This window comes from Pristiophorus japonicus, chromosome 16, assembly GCF_044704955.1.
Source record: "Pristiophorus japonicus isolate sPriJap1 chromosome 16, sPriJap1.hap1, whole genome shotgun sequence".
NCBI lineage: Eukaryota > Metazoa > Chordata > Chondrichthyes > Pristiophoridae > Pristiophorus > Pristiophorus japonicus.
The window spans coordinates 79,572,957-79,592,880 of record NC_091992.1 but is presented as its reverse complement, the minus strand read 5'-3'; the positions used below and the strand labels follow the sequence as shown (position 1 = coordinate 79,592,880).

General features: G+C 43.8%; 1 protein-coding gene across 6 annotated transcripts in view; it reads right to left on the bottom strand.

Moving 5' to 3' along the window:
• tmem94 (transmembrane protein 94) overlaps nt 1–19,924 on the bottom strand; it is a 168,550-nt gene that overhangs the window by 43,745 nt on the left and 104,881 nt on the right. For 5 of the 6 annotated variants that reach the window (XM_070857485.1, XM_070857484.1, XM_070857482.1 and 2 more), the window contains 7 exons: nt 14,132–14,305; nt 10,911–11,013; nt 7,492–7,709; nt 5,953–6,134; nt 2,943–3,081; nt 1,862–1,977; nt 995–1,094 (listed from right to left, as the gene is read on the bottom strand). In XM_070857485.1, the coding sequence (XP_070713586.1) occupies nt 995–1,094; nt 1,862–1,977; nt 2,943–3,081; nt 5,953–6,134; nt 7,492–7,709; nt 10,911–11,013; nt 14,132–14,305 (1,032 nt within the window). The remainder of the gene's footprint in view (nt 1–994; nt 1,095–1,861; nt 1,978–2,942; nt 3,082–5,952; nt 6,135–7,491; nt 7,710–10,910; nt 11,014–14,131; nt 14,306–19,924) is intronic. The other variant, XM_070857483.1, reaches the window with a different exon arrangement.

Below are 19,924 nucleotides of genomic sequence, written 5' to 3'. Positions count from 1 at the left end.
AAAACAGCACGCGTGTAAAAAAAAACCACATGTAACGCAAGAATGAACACCCAGCACACTGCAACCTCACTGCAATCAAGCCACTTCACACTCTCGCCTACCCCAACACATTCTTTCCTCGGGTGACCAAATCGTGGAATCCATCGCCTGCCCCCAATCTTTCCTATTCTGACAAATTACAAGCTTATAGAGCTTGGGGATGCCTAATCACTACTTCCTGATTTCCCCCCTCTTTACAGGCTTGATGGGAGCCCTGTACTGCAGGCTTTGGACCTTCACCTGGACCTTTTCAACACAATAAAGAAACTTATAAAATGAAGCTACGAGGCCAGATGACTTTTGTGAAACATCATGGAGATCACTTAATCCATGTGTAATGCCACCTCTGGGCCAGGCTTCTGGGGTGCTGATGGATTGAACTTTGTATTGCCTCCTGTCTCACGAATTCAGAAACGAATGTTGCTTAAATAACGGAGTTGCTGAAATTTCTGGGATTGATGAGTGTAAAAACACCACTGGACGTGCAATTTACTGGCCTGAGGGTGCAGCCCCTTAATTCAGCCGCACAATCTATAAAATCACTTTGAGATGCTGTCGTGTGTTTCCCCAAGTACCAATTGCCGAGTCAAACCTGCCCCATTTCTGAGACTGACTGCTGGGTCCAAGCAGTGTTTTGAGAGACAGAACCTATTGTGTCTGTGCTAGCTCCTTGAAAGAGTAAACCAATTAGTCACATTCCCTGTTCTTTCCTATAGCCGTGCACACCACTACTTTTCAAGTACTTATTCAAATCCCTTTTGAAAGATATTGAATCTGCTTCCACCAACCTGTCAGGCACTGCATTCCCGGTCAAAACAACTCGCTGCGAAAAATAAATTCTCCTAAATTCCCCCCTGGATTTTTTGCCAATTTCTCTTAAATCTGATTAGAAGCACATTGTTATCGTCACTTGTCAATGTGGCTAAAAGTGCACAGGTATGTGCTGCTCACTTACTATCTTGAGTGCAGTCTGTGAACAGAGGGACCAGTAAAGGCACATTATCGATGTTCTGGAGATGTGGTCGAACCTGATGGATTCCTCGTGGCAGTTTAGCCTAAGGAAAAGAAAGGCAATGTCGCATTTACATTAAAAACATGGATGCTACAAGGGATGTATGAAGACTGTACTGGAGCTATCCAAGGCATGGTTCAGAGTGGCAGGAGCTCTATTTGCTCTGCAGTTCCCCAGCTAGTGAACTCTCAGTCTCAGCAATACCATTGTAGGAAAGAAAGACTTGCATTTATATAGCACCTTTCACGACCACCGGACGTCTCAAAGCACTTTACAGCCAATTAAGTATTTTTGAACTGTAGTCACTGTTGTAATGTGGGAAACGCGGCAGCCAATTTGCGCACAGCAAGCTCCCACAAACAGCAATGTGATAATGACCAGATAATCTGTTTTTATGTTACGTTGATTGAGGGATAAATATTGGCCCCAGGATACCAGGGATAACTCCCCTGCTCGTCTTCAAAATAGTGCCATGGGATCTTTTAAGTCCTGCACCTTGGGATGCTTTTATTGCATTAAAGGTGCTATATAAATGCACATTGTTATTGTTAAAACTGTGCTGTGTAAATTGATTCAAAGTGGATTTCCTGGACTCAATCTCATGATCACAGGGTACATGTTTAAACAGTGCAATGATTACACACGATTTTATGAAGTTGCAAAGCCTCTGTATTTACTCCAGCCATTACATCTGTGAAGATACATTGAACTAATGTTTCAGTCCAAATCTAAGGCAACAATTTACATAATGGAACTGACCACAAATTCAGTAGCTACATGTACAGACCCATCACCGAGCCTGTATCTTACCCTGTTGTGATCTTCCAGAAAGCTGGGCACATCACTGTCTGTTGGCTGGAAACTAATGAGGTCCGAGTGTCTCTCTTCATCCATTAGCAATGCTCCCTCTGCATCATCCTTCGAATCTACATATTAAAGAAAAAAAGACTTGCATTTATATAGTGCCTTTCACAACCACCGGATGTCTCAAAGCGCTTTACAGCCAACGAAGTACTTTTGGAGCGTAGTCACTGTTGTAATGCGGGAAACGCAGCAACCAACTTGTGCACAGCAAGCTCCCACAAACAGCAATGTGGTAATGACCAGATAATCTGTTTTTGTTATGTTGATTGAGGGATAAATATTGGCCCCAGGACACCGGGGATAACTCCCTGCTCTTCTTCAAAATAGTGCCATGGGATCTTTTACGTCCACCGGTTTAACGTCTCATCCGAAAGACCGCACATCAGACAATGCAGCACTCCCTCAGCACTGCACAGGAGTGTCAGCCTAGATTTTTGTGCTCAAGTTCCTGGAGTGGGACTTGAACCCAAAACTTCTGACTCAAGAGGCGAGTGTGCTGCCCACTGAGTCACAACTGGCACTGTAAAGAAGAACATTGACTGGGGTGTGATGATTCAGCACGGTTGAATCACCTCCACCCACTTAAGGAGAAAGGATGGATAAGTCAGCTAACACCTCCATGGTTCCTCTGTTCTCACCATGTTCTATAGAACCGGTTGTACTGGTTCCCTTGCCCAGTAAAAAAAACACTGCTTCAAAGTGGTAGCCCTGAAACTCAATCTCAGGATCAACAGGATCATTATAGGCTATTGGGAACTTAATCTAGTGTTAGTCAAAGATAGTTGATAGTCAGCATAAGACACAGTTGTTAAACGTCAATGGCTATGCACAATTTTATGAAGTTACCAAGCCCCTGCCTTTGAATTTGCTGCAACTATTATATCTATGAAATGAGGTCTGACTGCTCTCGAGCTTTTTAATCTCAAACATAGGTATTGAATTTTGAGCACATATTACACTAGTTGCACACACGGAGCAGTGCCATATTCTACAGGCCTTGATTAAAAAGTAACGAAGGGTCCGCTACCCTGATGAAGGTCGTCGTGCAGGGAGCCCGTGTGGCTCGGGCTGGACTGTGGGATCTCGGAGCCGGGACCTCCGCTGTACGGCAGCAGAGAAATGTGGCAGTTCCAGCCCGTCTCTAAACCCATTTTCTCTGCAAACACCTGGAGCGAAGAGATAGATTATCAGCAGAAGGTTAGCGAGTGCTTAGTTGCATTTCTTTCTATGAAAAAACACTTTGTGGGCAGGGTGGGGGGGGCAGCTCAGCTTAAGATTTGGTTATGAGTCAGCTCATAAGATACGAGGATTCCCCCCCCACCCCCCACTCCACAAAAGAGCAAAAATAATCACATAGGAAGCATTACAAGTAGAAATAAAACAACATCACTCGCTCAATCTTCAGTAAAGGAACAAAGAAGGTGCATGTATATAATGCCTTTCATATCCTCAGGACATGTCAGAGTACTTTGCAGCCAATCACTTACAGTCACTGTAGTTTAATGCGACAGTCAAGTGTCACATGAAATGATGGAACAGATACACTGTTTTTGGTGGTGTTGCTCGAGAGATTAATGTTTGGACAGGACATCAGGAGCACCTCCTGCTTTCTCGGAATAGTGCCACAGGATATAATCCCCGAGCAGGGAAACATGGCCTCAGTTTAACATCCTATCTAAAAGACTCCGCCTCCATTAATGTAGCACCGAAGAGTCACCCTAGATTATATGATCAAGTCCCACAGTGAGTGAACTATCACAAAAACTAGTGGACAGGCACAAAAAGATAACTGAAACAGTAATGGAATGTTGGCCTTTATCTCGGAGGGCTGGAATAGAGAGGGTGGAAGTTATGCAGCAGCTGTAGAGAGCTCTGGTTACACCCCATCTGCATTCAATTCTGGGCATCGCATCTCAGGAAGGCTATATTGGCCTTGGAGGGGACGCAGTGCAGATTCACCAGAACAATACCAGGGCCAAAAGAGTTAAATTATGAGGACAGTTTGCATAGACTAGGCTTGTATTCCCTTGAACATAAAAGATTAAAAGGGGAATCTAACTGAGGTGTTTATGATCAAAGGAGTTGATAGGGTAGAGAGAGAGAGAGAGAGAGAGAGAGAAACTATGTCCTCTGGTGGAGGAGTCCAGAACAAAGGGGGGGGGGGGGGGCAACCTTAAAATTAAAGCTAGGCTGGTTCAGTGTGATGTAAAAAAGCACTTCGTCACATAAAGGGTATATTAGGTCCTTCATTGAAACACCTGTGAACTCATCCCTTTTTGGTGCGGAAGCAAGTCATCCTCGAAGAAGTAGTAGTAGAAATCTGGAACTCTCTCCCCAAAATGCTGAAACTGGGGGCTCAACTGAAAAATGTCAAGCTGAAATTGAGAGATTTTTTTTCAGTAAATGTATTAAGGGTTATGGAACCAAGGCGAGTGAATGGAATTCAGATACAGATCAGCCATGATCAAACTGAATGGCGGAACAGGCCTGAGGGGCTGAATGACCTCCTCCTGTTCCTATATTCCTAACCCACAGTATCTGGACAATACTGTTTCAGGTTACAGTAGCACAATGTTACCTTTAAATGAGATTAAAATAATGCAAATGCTGGAAATCTGAAATACAAGTAGAAATGCTGAAAACAAGAGTTCTTTTTTCCATTTTTAATGAGGCTGTCTTCTTCAATCTCTCTCCCATGTCTGCTTTGAGGAAATATTAGTGCTTAAAGCAGAAAAAACTCTGCAGAAAGACTCAGCATAATCGGAGCCAGTCTCAGCACAGACAGAATCACTCGCAAACCTGCAAGCTTAAATTATTCACTCTTCCCCAAAGTACAGAGGTGAAAGGTGGACTCCTGCAGTCCAATAAACACACGCCGATTGTTTTGGTCTTGAAACACACTGGGGTGAAAGTGGCCTCGGCAGGCCATTGCGAATCGCCAGCTCGTTTTACACCTGCTCGATCTTCTTTTCCATTAACTTCAACAGACAAGAAAATTGGGCGGGTGTAAAACAGGGTGCCGATTCGATATGGCATGTTTGGTGCTACTGAAGACCAATTTCACTCCTACCTTTTTTCAGACAGTGTTGCTAGGAATATGAAACTAGCATACCCTTTTAGCTGCTGCTGTTTAGGATATTTTTAATTTACTGTTATGTTTCACAACAGCTGCATTTAGAAGGCGGCATTTGCCACAAATGTTGTTCCAATATATAGTTCTGCAAAAAATATACCAGCTGCCCATGCATTACCCAGTAACTGTGTGCACTGGCATGGGCTATCAGAATGCCTCGATTAGATCCCAGCCTCGAACATTCCAGCCATCTATTGTCACCCCTGAACTGCCTAGCTTTAATTTTAAGGTTATGCCCCTTTGTTCTGTACTCCACCAGTGAAAATAGTTGCTCACTATCTACCCCATCATCTATTTATTAATCTACATCATGCAGTCAGCTGAGTGTTACACTGAGGTCCAGAAGGTCTCGGCTTAAATACTGGGAGAGTTCACACAATCCTTTGTCATTGAGGTGGATGGAATGAGTGTGTCCCATGAGCTGGTGAGGGAACAGGAGCCTGCAGGTACTGAACATAAGAAATAGGAGCGATGTATGTCTGTTTCTCTCTCTCAGAAAGATGCAACTGTGCAAACACCTTATAGTAATGTATGCAAAAACAAAACGGTTCAACAAACTGGTTCTATTCTATTTCACTGCAAGCTTTAGTAGTGGTCAGTCACTCTGCACTCAAGTCCCCAACTATTTAGTGCTGGTTCTCACTATGACCCTGCTTTATCTTACCCAGTTGCAGTTAAAGGTCAGCGTCCATTTACAATTCAAAACAGTGCAATCTAGTTCTGCAAAATAGCATTCACAACCCACCCTCCCTCAGCAAAAGTCTAAATTCTGAAATGCCAAGTGATGGGGGGAATGACTGCCTCCAAGCTGCAATGTCTCTTCCCATTACAGCACCACGACAGTCACCCCATTAGCTTGGGGCTTTTTGATTAAAAGGGCAGAAGCCGAAACTGCAGACAGTACCTTGCTTTTTAATTCATCTTCCAGGGAGAAGTAGACGAACCTGATGCATGCATTGACAAGCCCGTCGATCAGCCGGACTATGTCCAGCCGAGCCTGATACTGGGAGGAGACCATTCCGATGAAGATCTGCCCGCTCAAGGCTTGGATGCAGTCCTCCTTCTCCATCACTTCCACTATTCCTTCTGAAACAAGCCCAACAGTTTTGACAAGCATAAAATATGGTTTGCACGACCACTTATCCAATAACTTGCACTCATATCGCCTTAAATGTAGTGAAAGATCCTGAGGTTCTTTTAAGGGGGCGGGGGGGGGAGCGGGAGGAGAGAGGAGAGGATACTGGGTGATGCACTGCCAGGAAGGACAGAGGAAGCAGATTCAGTAGTAACTTTCAAAAGCAAATTGGCTAACTACTTCAAGGAGCGAAAATTGCTGGGCTATGGGGAAAGAGCAGGGGAGAGCGCCTAATTGATTAGCTCTTTCAAAGATGCACGATGGACCAAATGGCCTCCTTCTGTGCTGCAAGATTATATGCGATCCCTCCCACACTGTCCATTGAAGCTGCCCTTTCCACCATCTATCCTATCCCTTCTCTCCCGACCCCTCTCCATCACAGCCCATGCAATCCCCTGGGTGTTGCTCGAATTTTCCCTCATGTGAGACAGGAACAGTTTGGTCAGATCACCAGCCACGAGAATGTATCTTTAAGCCCTAAAAGCCACACTGTCAGATACCCGAGAGCAGGCTCCTAGTCTACCCACTCAGTCTGAGAAAGGTAGGGGGAAAGAAAATAAAAGTGCCAGCATCATTATCTCCTAGTCTAATTCAAGCTAATATCTACCTTTCCTCATGGGAAACTAGCTCTTTGCTGTGAAAAAAAGCTCATCTATTTAACACACACTATTAGGAAGCCTGTGTATTCCCATCGCAGATTTTAATTGGGAAACACACTTAAGTAAAGCAAAGTAATGTAGTTTTCAAAACACAAGTGACCCAGGACCCATAAAAAATACTGTCCCCTTTAAGAAATTGGGCAGCACGGGTTTGTAGGATTCTGTGGCAGTTCAAGCCTAGATTTTCGATCAGTCATTTTAATGTCTGCTTTAACCCATTTATTTTTAATGGGTTGACGGCAGTGATAAAATAATGGTAATTGGAAAGAGTACGCTAAAGAGTGATGGGATTCAGGTTTTATACACCACTTCCACGCGTCGGAATTACTGATCTATCCGTGTTGCTTTAGGGTGGTGTTGAGTGGCCAGACAACCTGGGGTATCAGTGCAGACTGCCCTTCAGTTTGGCTGCAATCAGTGTGGACCTGGGTTGTTGGGGAGAAAGTAGAGGCATTTTATACAAAAAAGCACTAAACAGGCTCATAAGACTTGCACAAGTCACCTTGAAGGGTTGAGCTACCAATGGACCTGTACCCAAGTAGGAGTCAGGAAAGGAGGTAAAATGGGGGAACCACACACACACCACAGTCAGAGAAAACAAATCCCAGCAAATAGCACAAGTGAATCATTTTGTGAAGACCGAAAGTACCATCAGAGCTCCAGCTGTTCCGCCTGCTGCCGTGTTTAATGGGTGTGGTCCCTGGTAAGTCATAGGAGGTGAAGATGGCATTCTGACCTGGCACCTGGACCAACTCAATGCACTTCCCGTTCAGCTCGGAGGACAGGGTGCAGTGCATCGGTTTATAGGCAAAAGCTGAGCAGTACCCAGAGAGGCAGGCTCGCTGGTAGAAATCCAGTACTTTCTTCCTGCAGCATCAGAAAAACACAATAGGAGATCAGGAAACAGACAGACTCAAAATTAAATGATTGACAATACACATACTGCAAAGTATTATGCTCTGAAACCAGTTTGTTTTTGCAGAACTTGCAAATAGCTAACAATTGTTGTAAATCCAACATGTGTAGGTTTAATGACCTCACAAGGGTCAAGGTTCGATTCCCACATCCATATACTCCACCACTGCTAGAACCTTCATTCACCTCTTTAGCTATCATTCTCTGTCAGCACATATGTGCGTCAGGGAAATATCCAGTTTCAGTAAATCTCGGATGTCCCTGGAGAAACTGAGAATCTACACATTTTTAGAATTATCAGAGAAAAATTTGCATGTACAGAACATTTAAAAAAAAAATTGAAATGCCACAAAGCCCTTGCAACAAATGACTGTTCGAGCTGAAGAAACGCGCAAAGAAAGGAACGCTGGTGAAAGAAAAAATAAAGAACTTGCAGTTATACAGCATCTCATCACATCTCTGCCTGCATAGTAAGTGACTGAACTGTAATAGTAGTTCATTGTTTGGTAAAGCACTATGGGATGTCCTGAGGATGTGAAAATTGCGTATAAAGGCAAGCTCGCTCTTTCTCAGAAACATCCCAAAGCGTTTCACGTAAAATGAATTACTTGGACATGCAGTTTCTGTTGTAATATGAAACTGATGGAGAACATGGGGTCGATTTTCCTCCAATTGGCAGGTGACTCAGACGATTGCTGCGCCCCCTCCCCCCCATGAGACTCCGCCACTAAACAGTCAGCTTTTGCGTTCTGGATCCTCATCATCAATACAAGGCTGATTGGGGTGGCAATACTGCTCATTAGTGTACTGCTGCTGGCAGCATGGAAGTGTGTGTGCTGGTGCAGCCTTTTAGCCAGTTTTTAAGCAGCTGAAAGCACAAGTGCAGGAATGTCACGAGGAGCAGTTTGGGTGTGTTGCTTGCTCAACTGTCGGGCACTGAGGACAGGAAGGATGGCCTACTCCTGCACCTATTTTTTTTGTTTCTATGTTTCAGGCTGTTTGGCAGTCATGCAATTTTCGCCACTCCAACTCTACCACACAACGTGGAATAAGGTTTAATGACCTTACAAGGGTTCCAAGGTAAGTCAAGGTTCGATTGCCACATCCATATATTCCGCCAGTGCTAGAACCTTCATTCACCTCTTTAGCCATCATTCTCTGTTAGCACACATGTGCATCAGGAAAACTCACGTATACAAAGGACAAACTCTGCAAAAAACTCAAGACACCATCTACACTCAAAACCAGTCAACACACATTGCCTGCCACAAAGGCTACTGTGCACGTTCAAGGATATTTAAAGGGACAATGGATCTCCAGCTCTCACCATCAGGAGGTGCACGCACGGTTAGAGCTGGCCAATAATCAGTGCCAAAAAACTGCAACCACAGGAGGAACACTATTATTGAAACCTGAGTCTGCATGAACAGAAGGTCCTGGAAATCATGGGCAGAGATAGGAGGGGCTGTGAGAAACGGCAAGGTATCAAGGCAACGTTGGTAAAAGCTCATCATCGGTGGTGTCAGCTTTATGCACATTCCCAAAGTACTGCAGTGACCTTACACCTAGACACCGTTTCTTCAAGTGGGAATGTCACTGTGTGCAGTGAGACAAGCCCGCCTGTGTTTCACATCATTGAGGGCGCCTTGCAGAACGAGGTCGGTCACTACAATGACCACCAGGCACTGCCAGTCGGAATGTGCTCAGAGCCTCAACTGCTGCCACATAGTCGACATCTATAATGTTTAAGAGTACTTTAAATGACAGGTTCATTCTTCATAACATAAATAAATCGCCATGCAATTTAGGAATTAGAAATCATATATAGAGCTCAGGCAGAGCTATGTCAGAGAGTGCCAGCTGTGGCTCAGCAGGCAGCACCCGCGCCTAGATTTATGTGCTCCAGGGACTTGAACACATAAATCTAGGCTGGCACTCCAATCCAAAAAATGCTGAGGGAGTGTTGCACTGTTGGAGGTGTCGTCTTTTGGATGAGACGTTAAACCGAGGCCCCGTCTGCCCTCCCAGATGGGCGCAAAAGATCCCATGACACTATTTCGAAGAAGAGCAGGGGAATTATCCCCGGTGTCCTGGCCAATATCTATCCCTCAATCAACATAACAAAAACGGATTATCTGATCATCACATTGCTGTTGGTGAGAGCTTGCTTGTGTGCAAATTGGCTGCCGCATTTCTTACATCATCATCATCATAGGCGGTCCCTTGAAACGAGGATGACTTGCTTCCACACCAAAAAAGGGTAAGTTCACAGATGTTCCAATGAAGGACCTAAAATTCCAGGTCCTGAACTACATCCTAAAGGGTGGAAGATGCCTGTGCGTGGATTTTTAAAAAACGTGTGGTGGCCTTTGCACACCAGCCACCACACGGGCTTGACAGAGCTAGGTCTTGGTCCAGTGGCAAGGATTACCCAAGACGACTGAAGACCAGCTCTGTTGCACGGACCTAGCGCGCGCACACATCGCAGTGTGGGCTGGCCCGTGTTGCCCCTGGGCCCCGAACTCACGCCTCTCCTGGGCCCCAACCACGTCCTTCCAGTCTCTCGCCGCTCCTTCGCCCCGACCTCGCCGCTCCTGCTGTACCTGCCCATGCTCCAATTACCGACCTGGACCTTGATGACGTCACTCTTCGCTGCCGTCGCAGCTCGTGCTGCTCCCTGAAATAGCATGCCTCCAACACTGCTCTCGGGTCTCCGCTCGCAGCTCCTTTTATGGCCCGGACCTGCCGCTGATGTTCTCCTGCAGGTCGGGACCTCCAAGCTCCATTTCCTACATTACAATAGTGACTACACTCCAAAAACACTTAATTGGCTGTAAAGTGCTTTGAGACATCCAGTGGTCATGAAAGGCGCTATATAAATGTAAATCTGTCTTATGTTATATGAAACTAAGTTCATCAGAAGCAAACAGTACAAATAGGTTTCAGAAACAATTAGATATGTTTATGGATTGAGGGATGTATTGAGGTGACAGCAAGGTTGGTCAGGTTCAGACTGAAAGGGGTGGGCTTATTGAGCCAATTGTTTTTTTCCAGTTCCTAAAATTCTTATGTAATTGATGGTTTACATGGATGATGCGTAGAAGGGTTAAACCCATGTACATGCAGCACACTGAGTAATTGGGAAGAACAAACCTGTCAGAACCAGAGAGTGGATAAATATCGGCTCCATCCCAGAAATCTGTGCAGGCCTCCAGAATGAGGTCGGCTGTGCCGTGAGACAGCATCTGTACGCTATCTGTGAATGCAAAAAAAAAACGTGGTAGAAAGAATTAGCAGCACTCCTTCAAATCCTCAATTCTTTGTTCTTTAATATTAAAAGAGAGAGATCTCAGCACGGGATCTTCCAGAGGCACAGGGTGTCATGCTGGATTGAGCACGTTGTTCCAGACACCAGCACGCAGTGTTTTCTGGTAATGTGGTCACTCCAATTCAATCAAAATACAAGTCTAATAGACTTCAAATAACCGGACATCCTAGGAACTCGTAGTCACATCCTGACACAACACTATTTTGAAATCCATGCTACCACTCAAAACGTTTTACGATATAATTTTGCCCTGAACATTAAGATGCTAGTTAATGAATCACAGTACACAAATCCAATGGATATGACACATAACCCACAGAAATCAGGACATGTGAAATGCAGCAATGTCTCCTTGAATCACCGATGAATTGATGAATTTCATGCAGCGCCCCTGGCTTTATTGACCGCAATCTGTGAAGAATGTGCCAAATGAGGAGTCCATTTGACCATTGCCTCATGGCTTAGGTGGTCATTTGACCACCCTATCCCTATTGGATTACACTCTTGTGATTCACAGATAGCCATTCAGCATCACAGTTAAACCCCCTTTAGTATTGTGTTTAACGACTTATTTTGCTGGCACATGCCTTTACAAGATCGCACTTGACCTTATTGCATCATAAATCTATTACATGTTCCACAGCATAGTCCATCGTTAGTATTTCCTAATCTTGGCTCTTCCACAGGTCACTTGATTCTAGTCACCTCTGCAGCTGTTAAGACTATTAAGATCCTCATCTTTTAAAAGACAGTAATTGCCATGGGCAAAATTTATAGCCATTTCTGTGCCAATCAATCCCCACTCCCCCCACCCGCCCCCAAGAAAAAGCCTTTAGATGTCATGCCCAGAATCTCTCCTTCCAGCGCTGACATGCTATACCAAGGGAGTTATATACCTCGTCTTCAGTTAGTTTGCGGTCAAGGTAAAGCACTTCAGAGTGCATTATTCAGAAGTATTGAATTGGGAGCCTTGTTTTCCATTATATTGTTTAGTATGGAAGCAGGCAGATTCAACTTCCTTTTTTTAAAAAAAGAATCAGCTCAGGGGACCATTTCATTTATAGTTGGGCTGCATATAGTGTTGCCTAAAATCCCAGCCAAGAATGGAGATGACTGGATAATACCCCGTCAATCTCTGGGATTGATTGTGCGCACATAAATTGTATGATGTAACTATCCTCCACTCAATGCATTTTTGGGGGGAGAAATTATCCCGCTGTACTCGGGACACTGTTGTTTCCGTCATGAGTTCGGAAACTTGGTTGCTTTAGTTCATGAGCTTGCTACAGAGACACTTTGTGAAGTAAAACACATTACAACAGAGACTACACTCCAAAAGTACTTCATTGGTTACAAATCCCTCCATTGCCTCGCCCCTCCCTATCTCTATAATCTCCTCCAGCCTCACAACCAGATGTCTGCGTGCCTCAAATTCTGCCCTCTTGTGCATCCCTGATTCTAATCACTCAACCATTGGTGGCCGTGCCTTCTGTTGCCTAGGCCCCAAGCTCTGGAACTCCCTGCCTAAACCTCTCCACCTCTCTTTCCTCCTTTAAGACACTCCTTAAAACCTACCTCTGCCGTAATTTCTTCTTATGTGGCTCGGTGTCAAATTTATTTGTTTTGTCTTATAACGCTCCTGTGAAGCACCTTGGGATGTTTTACTACGTTAAAGGTGTTATATGAATATAAGTTGTTGTTGTAAAGCACTTTGTGGCATCCAGTGGTTGTAAAAGACGCTATATAAGTGCAAGTCTTTCTTTTCTTTTAAATAGACTCGGTTTGCCGCAGTTTGAGTAAATGAAAACCACAAGTCCCATCCCGCCTGCAACCCATTGCCTGGCAGTGGTATCAATATTGCCTCGGTTTATATTTCAAGATTTCTTAAACCAGAGGGCAGAGAAAATAGAATAGGGCCTGACCACTTTAATCTACCCACACATTGGTTTTGCTTCTGCCTTAACCATTGTGTTGAGTCAGTCTTAAGGAACATGGAATGGAAGAGGGGAGAATTGGGTGCAGAGACTCACTGCTCCGTTTACCAAATCGATGTTTCTGTGGGTGTTTTTTAAAGTATGATTGTTTACTATTAAAAATAAAATTCAAGATATTTAAGCCGTTAATTCCCATATTTTTTCAGCCGATCCTTGTACAAGGATCAAGGAAATTTTGGGGAAGACCACGGTATAGAAAACTGAAGTAACCACAGGAGAGAAGGGGCATAGAACAATAAATGTTTTAGTTTTTAAAGTTTGTTGCCATCAAGTCCAGACACCAATTCTCTACGCACTGGCTCAACTGTTCTGGCTCTTAATTCTGAGTGTTGAGGATGGTTTGGATCAAGTCACACACTGAAACTTTACTTTAGTTAGTTTGTGAAATGGATGCTGGAGATGTACATCGATTTTCCAACTTAAACAAGGTACAAGACTCAATAGTAAGAGGTAAATAATAAGAGGTAGCAGGACCAAGCAAACACACATGGACCATGTTAAGCCAGACACTTTTAGACAACCTCAAAGATACGGATCCTAAATTATACCAAACATGAAATTTCACTGAAAGGTGCTAGCTGTGGCTCAGTGGGTAGCACTCTTCACCTGAGTCAGCAGGTCATGGGTTCAAGCCCCACTCCAGGGACTTGAGCACAAATTCTAAGCCGACACTCCAGTGCAGTGCTGAGGGAGTGCTGCACTGTCGGAGGTACACTGTTTTGGATGAGATGTAAACCAAGGTCCTGTCCACCCTTTCAGATAGACATAAAACATACCATAGAATTATTCTGAAGGAAAGCAGAGGAGTTTGCCTTGATGTTCTGGCCAATATTTATCCTACAACCAACATCAGTTAAAAAAAACAGATCATCTGGTCATTATCACATTGCTGCTTTTGGGACCTTGCTGCCACGTTTCCTACATTCCAACAGTGAATACACTTCAAACGTTCTCATTGGCACTTTGGGATGTCCTGAGGTCGAGAAGGGCTCTATCTAAATGCAAGTTCTTGCTTGCTTTCAATACCGAAGTACATTCAAAATAATACTCACTGGTCATTGTATCTCTCACAAAAAGGCTGATCATGTGACTGAGTGGCGGTCGCCTCTTGGTTACATACAACAGTCGGCGTGGCACTGGTTCTTTGACCATCTCTGCTGTCGGAAGTTGGTACATGGTCAGGTGGTTCTCTTGTTTGAAGAGCTCTTTGGCACCAGGGGTAAAGCCTACAAAATAAAAAGCACCAATTCTAAATAGCAACATTTCCTACTCACTGCATTTCTTCAGAATGATGGAACTTCTTCCCATACCTCTTATTAAATTTGTTCACGGGATGTGGGCGTCGCCGACAAGGCCAGCATATATTGCCCATCCCCAATTGGCCTCGAGAAGGCGGTGGTGAGCTGCCTTCTTGAAGCGCTGCAGTCTGCGTGGTGAAGGTTCTGCCACAGTGCTGTTAGGGAGGGAGTTCCAGGATTTTGACTCAGCGACGATGAAGGAATGACGATATTTTTCCAAGTCAGGATGGTGTGTGACTTGGAGGGTGTGGGAGCACAAGCCCGCATTTCTGAAACGCTTTGTTCGCGCAGTCTGGAGATATCGAAAGGGTTAAAGGTTGGAAGTTTGAAGTTTGGATTAAAACAGGATGTTTGGATCAAAACAGGCTGCTAGACGATATGGAGCCATTTAGTCATTCAAATGTGTCTATCTCCATTCAAATGTGCCTATCTGATCACCTGTGTGTTTACAGTACTTCATGGTGGGAGTCGATTTATGGCAGCGAGACTTGACTTCAGGATAATGAGTGGCTGATCATTTATCTGTATATTGAGTATTTGAGTGTAACTTGTGACTGCGAATAATAATCTGAGTTGTGTATAGTAATTCATGACATTGTCTGTACTTGAGTGTACCTTGTTACGAGGTGAACAATAATTTGATGACATCATCTGTATGTTAAATGATCTGGTTTGTGTATAGTAATTCAGAAAGCAGTTAGCCGTGATTTCAGGACAATGCCATTCTGATTCAATATCGTCTGCATGTTAATTGTCTAAATGTATTATACAAAGTTCAAAGGCTTTTTTGGTATAAGGATGAGAGTTTGACACACACACACATTAGACACTCGGAAGGTGCGTGTGTCACAAGCAGCCATGAAAATTGGAAGTGCTGCTTTTGTGAAGTGTCTCAGTAACTTTCATACTTGGTTTGTACAGTATGAATGTCTGAATAAAAGATCTGATCCTGCCTTTACTGCAACTGAGTGTGTGTGTCATCGACGTTTAAAGCAACAAAGTGAAAAGAGCAAGAAAGTTGTACAACAGAGGGGAACTTGCAGCTGGTGTTGTTCCCATGCGCCTGTTGCCCTTGTCCTTCTAGGTGATAGAGGTCGCGGGTTTGGGAGATGCTGCAAAAGAAGCCATGGCGAGTTGCAGCAGTTATCATGGGTGACTTTAATCTACATATTGATTGAGCTAACCAAACTGGTAGCAGTACGGTGAAGGAGGATTTCCTGGCGTGTATTAGGGATGGTTTTCTAGACCAATATGTCAAGGAGCCAACTAGAGGGCTGGCCATCCTAGACTAGGTGATGTGTAACGAGAAAAGACTAATTAGCAATCTTGTTGTGCGAGGCCCCTTGGGGAAGAGTGACCATAATATAGTAGAATTTTTAATTAAGTGGAGAGTGACACAGCTAATTCAGAGACTAGGCTCCCGAACTTAAGGAAAGGTAACTTCGATGGTATGAGACGTGAATTGGCTAGAATAGACTGGCGAATGATACTTAAAGGGTTGACTGTGGATAGGCAATGGCAAACATTTAAAGATCACGTGGATGAACTTCAACAATTGTACATCCCTCTCTGGAGTAAAAATAAAACGGGGAAGGTGGCTCAACCGTGGCTAACAAAAGAAATTAGGGATAGTGTTAAATCCAAGGAAGAGGCATTTAAATGGGCTAGAAAAAGCAGCAAACCTGAGGACTGGGCAAAATTTTGAATTCAGCAGAGGAGGACAAAGGGTTTAATTAGGAGGGGGAAAATAGAGTATGAGCGGAAGCTTACTGGGAACATAAAAACTGACTGCAAAAGCTTCTATAGATATGTGATTAGTGAAGACAAATGTAGGTCCCTTGCTGTCAGAATCAGGTGAATTTACAATGGGGAACAAAGAAATGGCAGACCAATTGAACAAATACTTTGGTTCCGTTTTCACGAAGGAAAACACAAATAACCTTCCGGAAATACTAGGGGACCGAGGGTCCAGCGAGAAGGCGGAATTGAAGGAAATCCTTATTAGTCAGGAAAGTGTGATAGGGAAATGGATGGGATTGATAGTCTGCATCCCAGAGTACTTAAGGAAGTGGCCCTAGAAATAGTGGATGCATTGGCGGTCATTTTCCAACACTCTGGACTCTGGATCAGTTCCTATGGACTGGAGGGTAACTAATGTAACACCACGTTTTAAAAAAAGGAGGGAGAGAAAAAACAGGGCATTATAGACCGGTTAGCCTGACATCAGTAGTGGGGAAAATGTTGGAATCAATTATTAAAGATGAAATAGCAGCGCATTTGGAAAGCAGTGACAGGATCAGTCCAAGTCAGCATGGATTTATGAAAGGGAAATCATGCTCGACAAATCTTCTAGAATTTTTTGAGGATGTAACTAGTAGAGTGGACAAGGGAGAACCAATGGATGTGGTGTATTTGGACTTTCAAAAGGCTTTTGACAAGGTCCCACACAAGGGATTGGTGTGCAAAATTAAAGCACATGATATTGGGGGTAATGTATTGACGTGGATAGAGAACTGGTTGGCAGACAGGAAGCAAAGAGTAGGAATAAACGGGTCCTTTTCAGAATGGCAGGCAGTGACTAGTGGGGGCGCCACAGGGCTCAGTGCTGGGACCCCAGCTATTTACAATATACATCAATGATTTAGATGAAGGAATTGAGTGTAACATCTCCAAGTTTGCAGATGACACTAAGCTGGGTGGCAATGTGAGCTGTGAGGAGGATGCTAAGAGGCTGCAGGGTGACTTGGACAGGTTAGGTGAGTGGGCAAATGCATGGCAGATGCCATATAATGTGGATAAATGTGAGGTTATCCACTTTGGTGGCAAAAACATTAAGGCAAAATATTATCTGAACGGCGGCAAAAAGGGGAGGTGCAATGAGACCTGGGTGTCATGGTACATCAGTCATTGAAGGTTGGTATGCAGGTGCAGCAGGCGGTGAAGGCGGCAAATGGTATGTTGGCCTTCATAGTTAGGGGATTTGAGTATAGGAGCAGGGAGGTCTTACTGCAGCTGTACAGGGCCTTGGTGAGGCCTCACCTGGAATATTGTGTTCAGTTTTGGTCTCTTAATCTGAGGAAGGATGTTCTTGCTATTGAGGAAGTGCAGCAAAGGTTCACCAGACTGATTCCCGGGCTGGCAGGACTGACATATATGAGGAGAGACTGGTTCGACTGGGCCTGTATTCACTGGAGTTTAGAAGAATGAGACGGGATCTTATAGAAACATATAAAATTCTGACAGGACTGGACAGATTAGATACAGGAAGAATGTTCCCGATGTTGGGTAAGTCCAGAACCAGGGGTCACAGTCTAAGGTAAGGGGTAAGCCATTTAGGACTGAGATGAGGAGAAACTTCTTCACTCAGAGTTGTTAACCTGTGGAATTCTCTACCGCAGCGAGTTGTTGATGCCAGTGCGTTTTATATATATATTATATATATATATATTTTCAAGAAGGAGTTAGATATGGCCCTTACAGCTAAAGGGATCAAGGGTTATGGAGAGAAAGCAGGAAAGGGGTACTGAGGTGAATGATCAGCCATGATCTTATTGAATGGTGGTGCAGGCTCGAAGGGCCGAATGGCCTACTCCTGCACCTATGTTCTATGTTTCTATGTTGCAGTGCATCTTGTAGATGGTACACACCCTAGCCACAGTGCGCCAGTGGTGGAGGGAGTGAATGTTTAAGGTAGTGGATGAATTAGAAAAGATTAGTTTTTTCAGTCCTGCTAGTGTCCTGTTCCTACAGGATGTGGCACTTCCCTTTGGTTAGTCATTCTTTAAAAAAATACATTCAGCAACTTCAGTTTCATTTGGTTTAAACTAAGTACAACATGGATTACAGCACATAGTAGGTACAGGTGTATATATGATTAATTAGACCAAGAAAAATTAGGAATTACACCTGCATTATTGAGAAATGGAATCTAATCTTGGGGTCCTGCAATAACTTAACCATGAAACTGATGGTTTTTGACATCATCTGAACCCCTTCAACAGTGACTGCACTTCAAAACAAACTTCATTGGCTGTAAAGCACTTTGGGAGTCCGAGGTCGTGAAAGTTATTTATTTCAGACACCTTAGCCTGATAACCACTCCAAGTTACCTGCATTTTCTGTGTAATTGTCAACAGGCTAATTTGTAAACCATTGATTCTGTGATGCATACATCAGTAGAGCATCAGCACCAGAAATAAGTTTCTTGTTCTAGTTTATATGTTAATCTCTACCTCTCTTTCCTCCTTCAAGACGCTCCTTAAAACATACCTCTTTGACCAAGCTTTTGGTCACCTGCACTAATTTCTACTTATGCGGCTCAGTGTCAAATTTTTATTGCATAATACTCCTGTGAAGCGCCTTGGGACATTTCATTACGTTAAAGATGCTATATAAATACTAGTTGTTGTTGTTAATCAAAGTAACTTTTTAATGGGAGGTGCTTATATCTCATTACATTAACAGTATGAATGCCCAGCTAAGTAACTTACTGTGGGACTAGCAATTCAAACAGGGCTTTTCAGATAGTTATCTTTTGTGGGTGATAGTAACATTTATAACACATGTAAATGCTAATACAGCTCTGTTCAGTCCTCTCTGTAAAACAGAGGGTCTTCTCCAGGTCAACTACTTTCTGTTCACCTTCCCAATGGATTTTTTTTGTATAAATTGCCTCACTGTACCTGTCTAATATCTGGTGTCCAAGGCTATTGGAGTCCAAAGTGTTGGACCCAACTGGAGCTTCCTGGCTACACTCCAATTATACTACCGACAATTCACCAGCTCTGTGGGTCAAAGAAACCTTCTGCTTCTGATGCAATGCAATAGTCATTTTATTCAAATAGTATGTTGACCTTCATTGCAAGAGGATTTGAGTACAGGAGCAAGGATGTCTTACTACAGTTATACAGAGCCTTGGTGAGACCACAACTGGAGTATTGTGTGCAGATTTGGTCTCCTTACCTAAGAAAGGATATATTTGCCATAGAGGGAGTGCAGCGAAGGTTCACCAGACTGATTCCTGGGATGGCAGGACTGTGGTATGAGGAGAGATTTGGTCAACGAGGCCTGTATTCACTGGAGTTTAGAATAAGAGGGGATCTCATTGAAACATCTAAAGTTCTGACTGGATTGGCTAGACTGGATGCGGAGAAGATGTTTCCCCTGGGCTGGGACGTCTAGAACAAGGGGTCACAGTCTCAGGATACGGGGTAGGAAATTTAGGACCGAGATGAGGAGAAATGTTTTCACTCACCACGAGGGTGATGAACCTGTGGAATTCTCTACCGCAGAAGGCTGTGGCGGTCAAGTCACTAGATTTCTAGAACAAAAGACATCAAGGGGTATGGGGAAAAAGCGGGAATATGGTGTTGAGATAGAGGATCAGCCATGATACTATTGAATGGTGGTACAGACTCGAAGGACTGAATGTTCTCCTGCTTCTCTTATTTTCTATGTTTCTAAAGCATGTAACAGTAGAGTGCACCAAGCAGAATCTGCAATTCAACAGAGCAATCAGATTCCGAAATCTTTAATGTCCTCAGATGT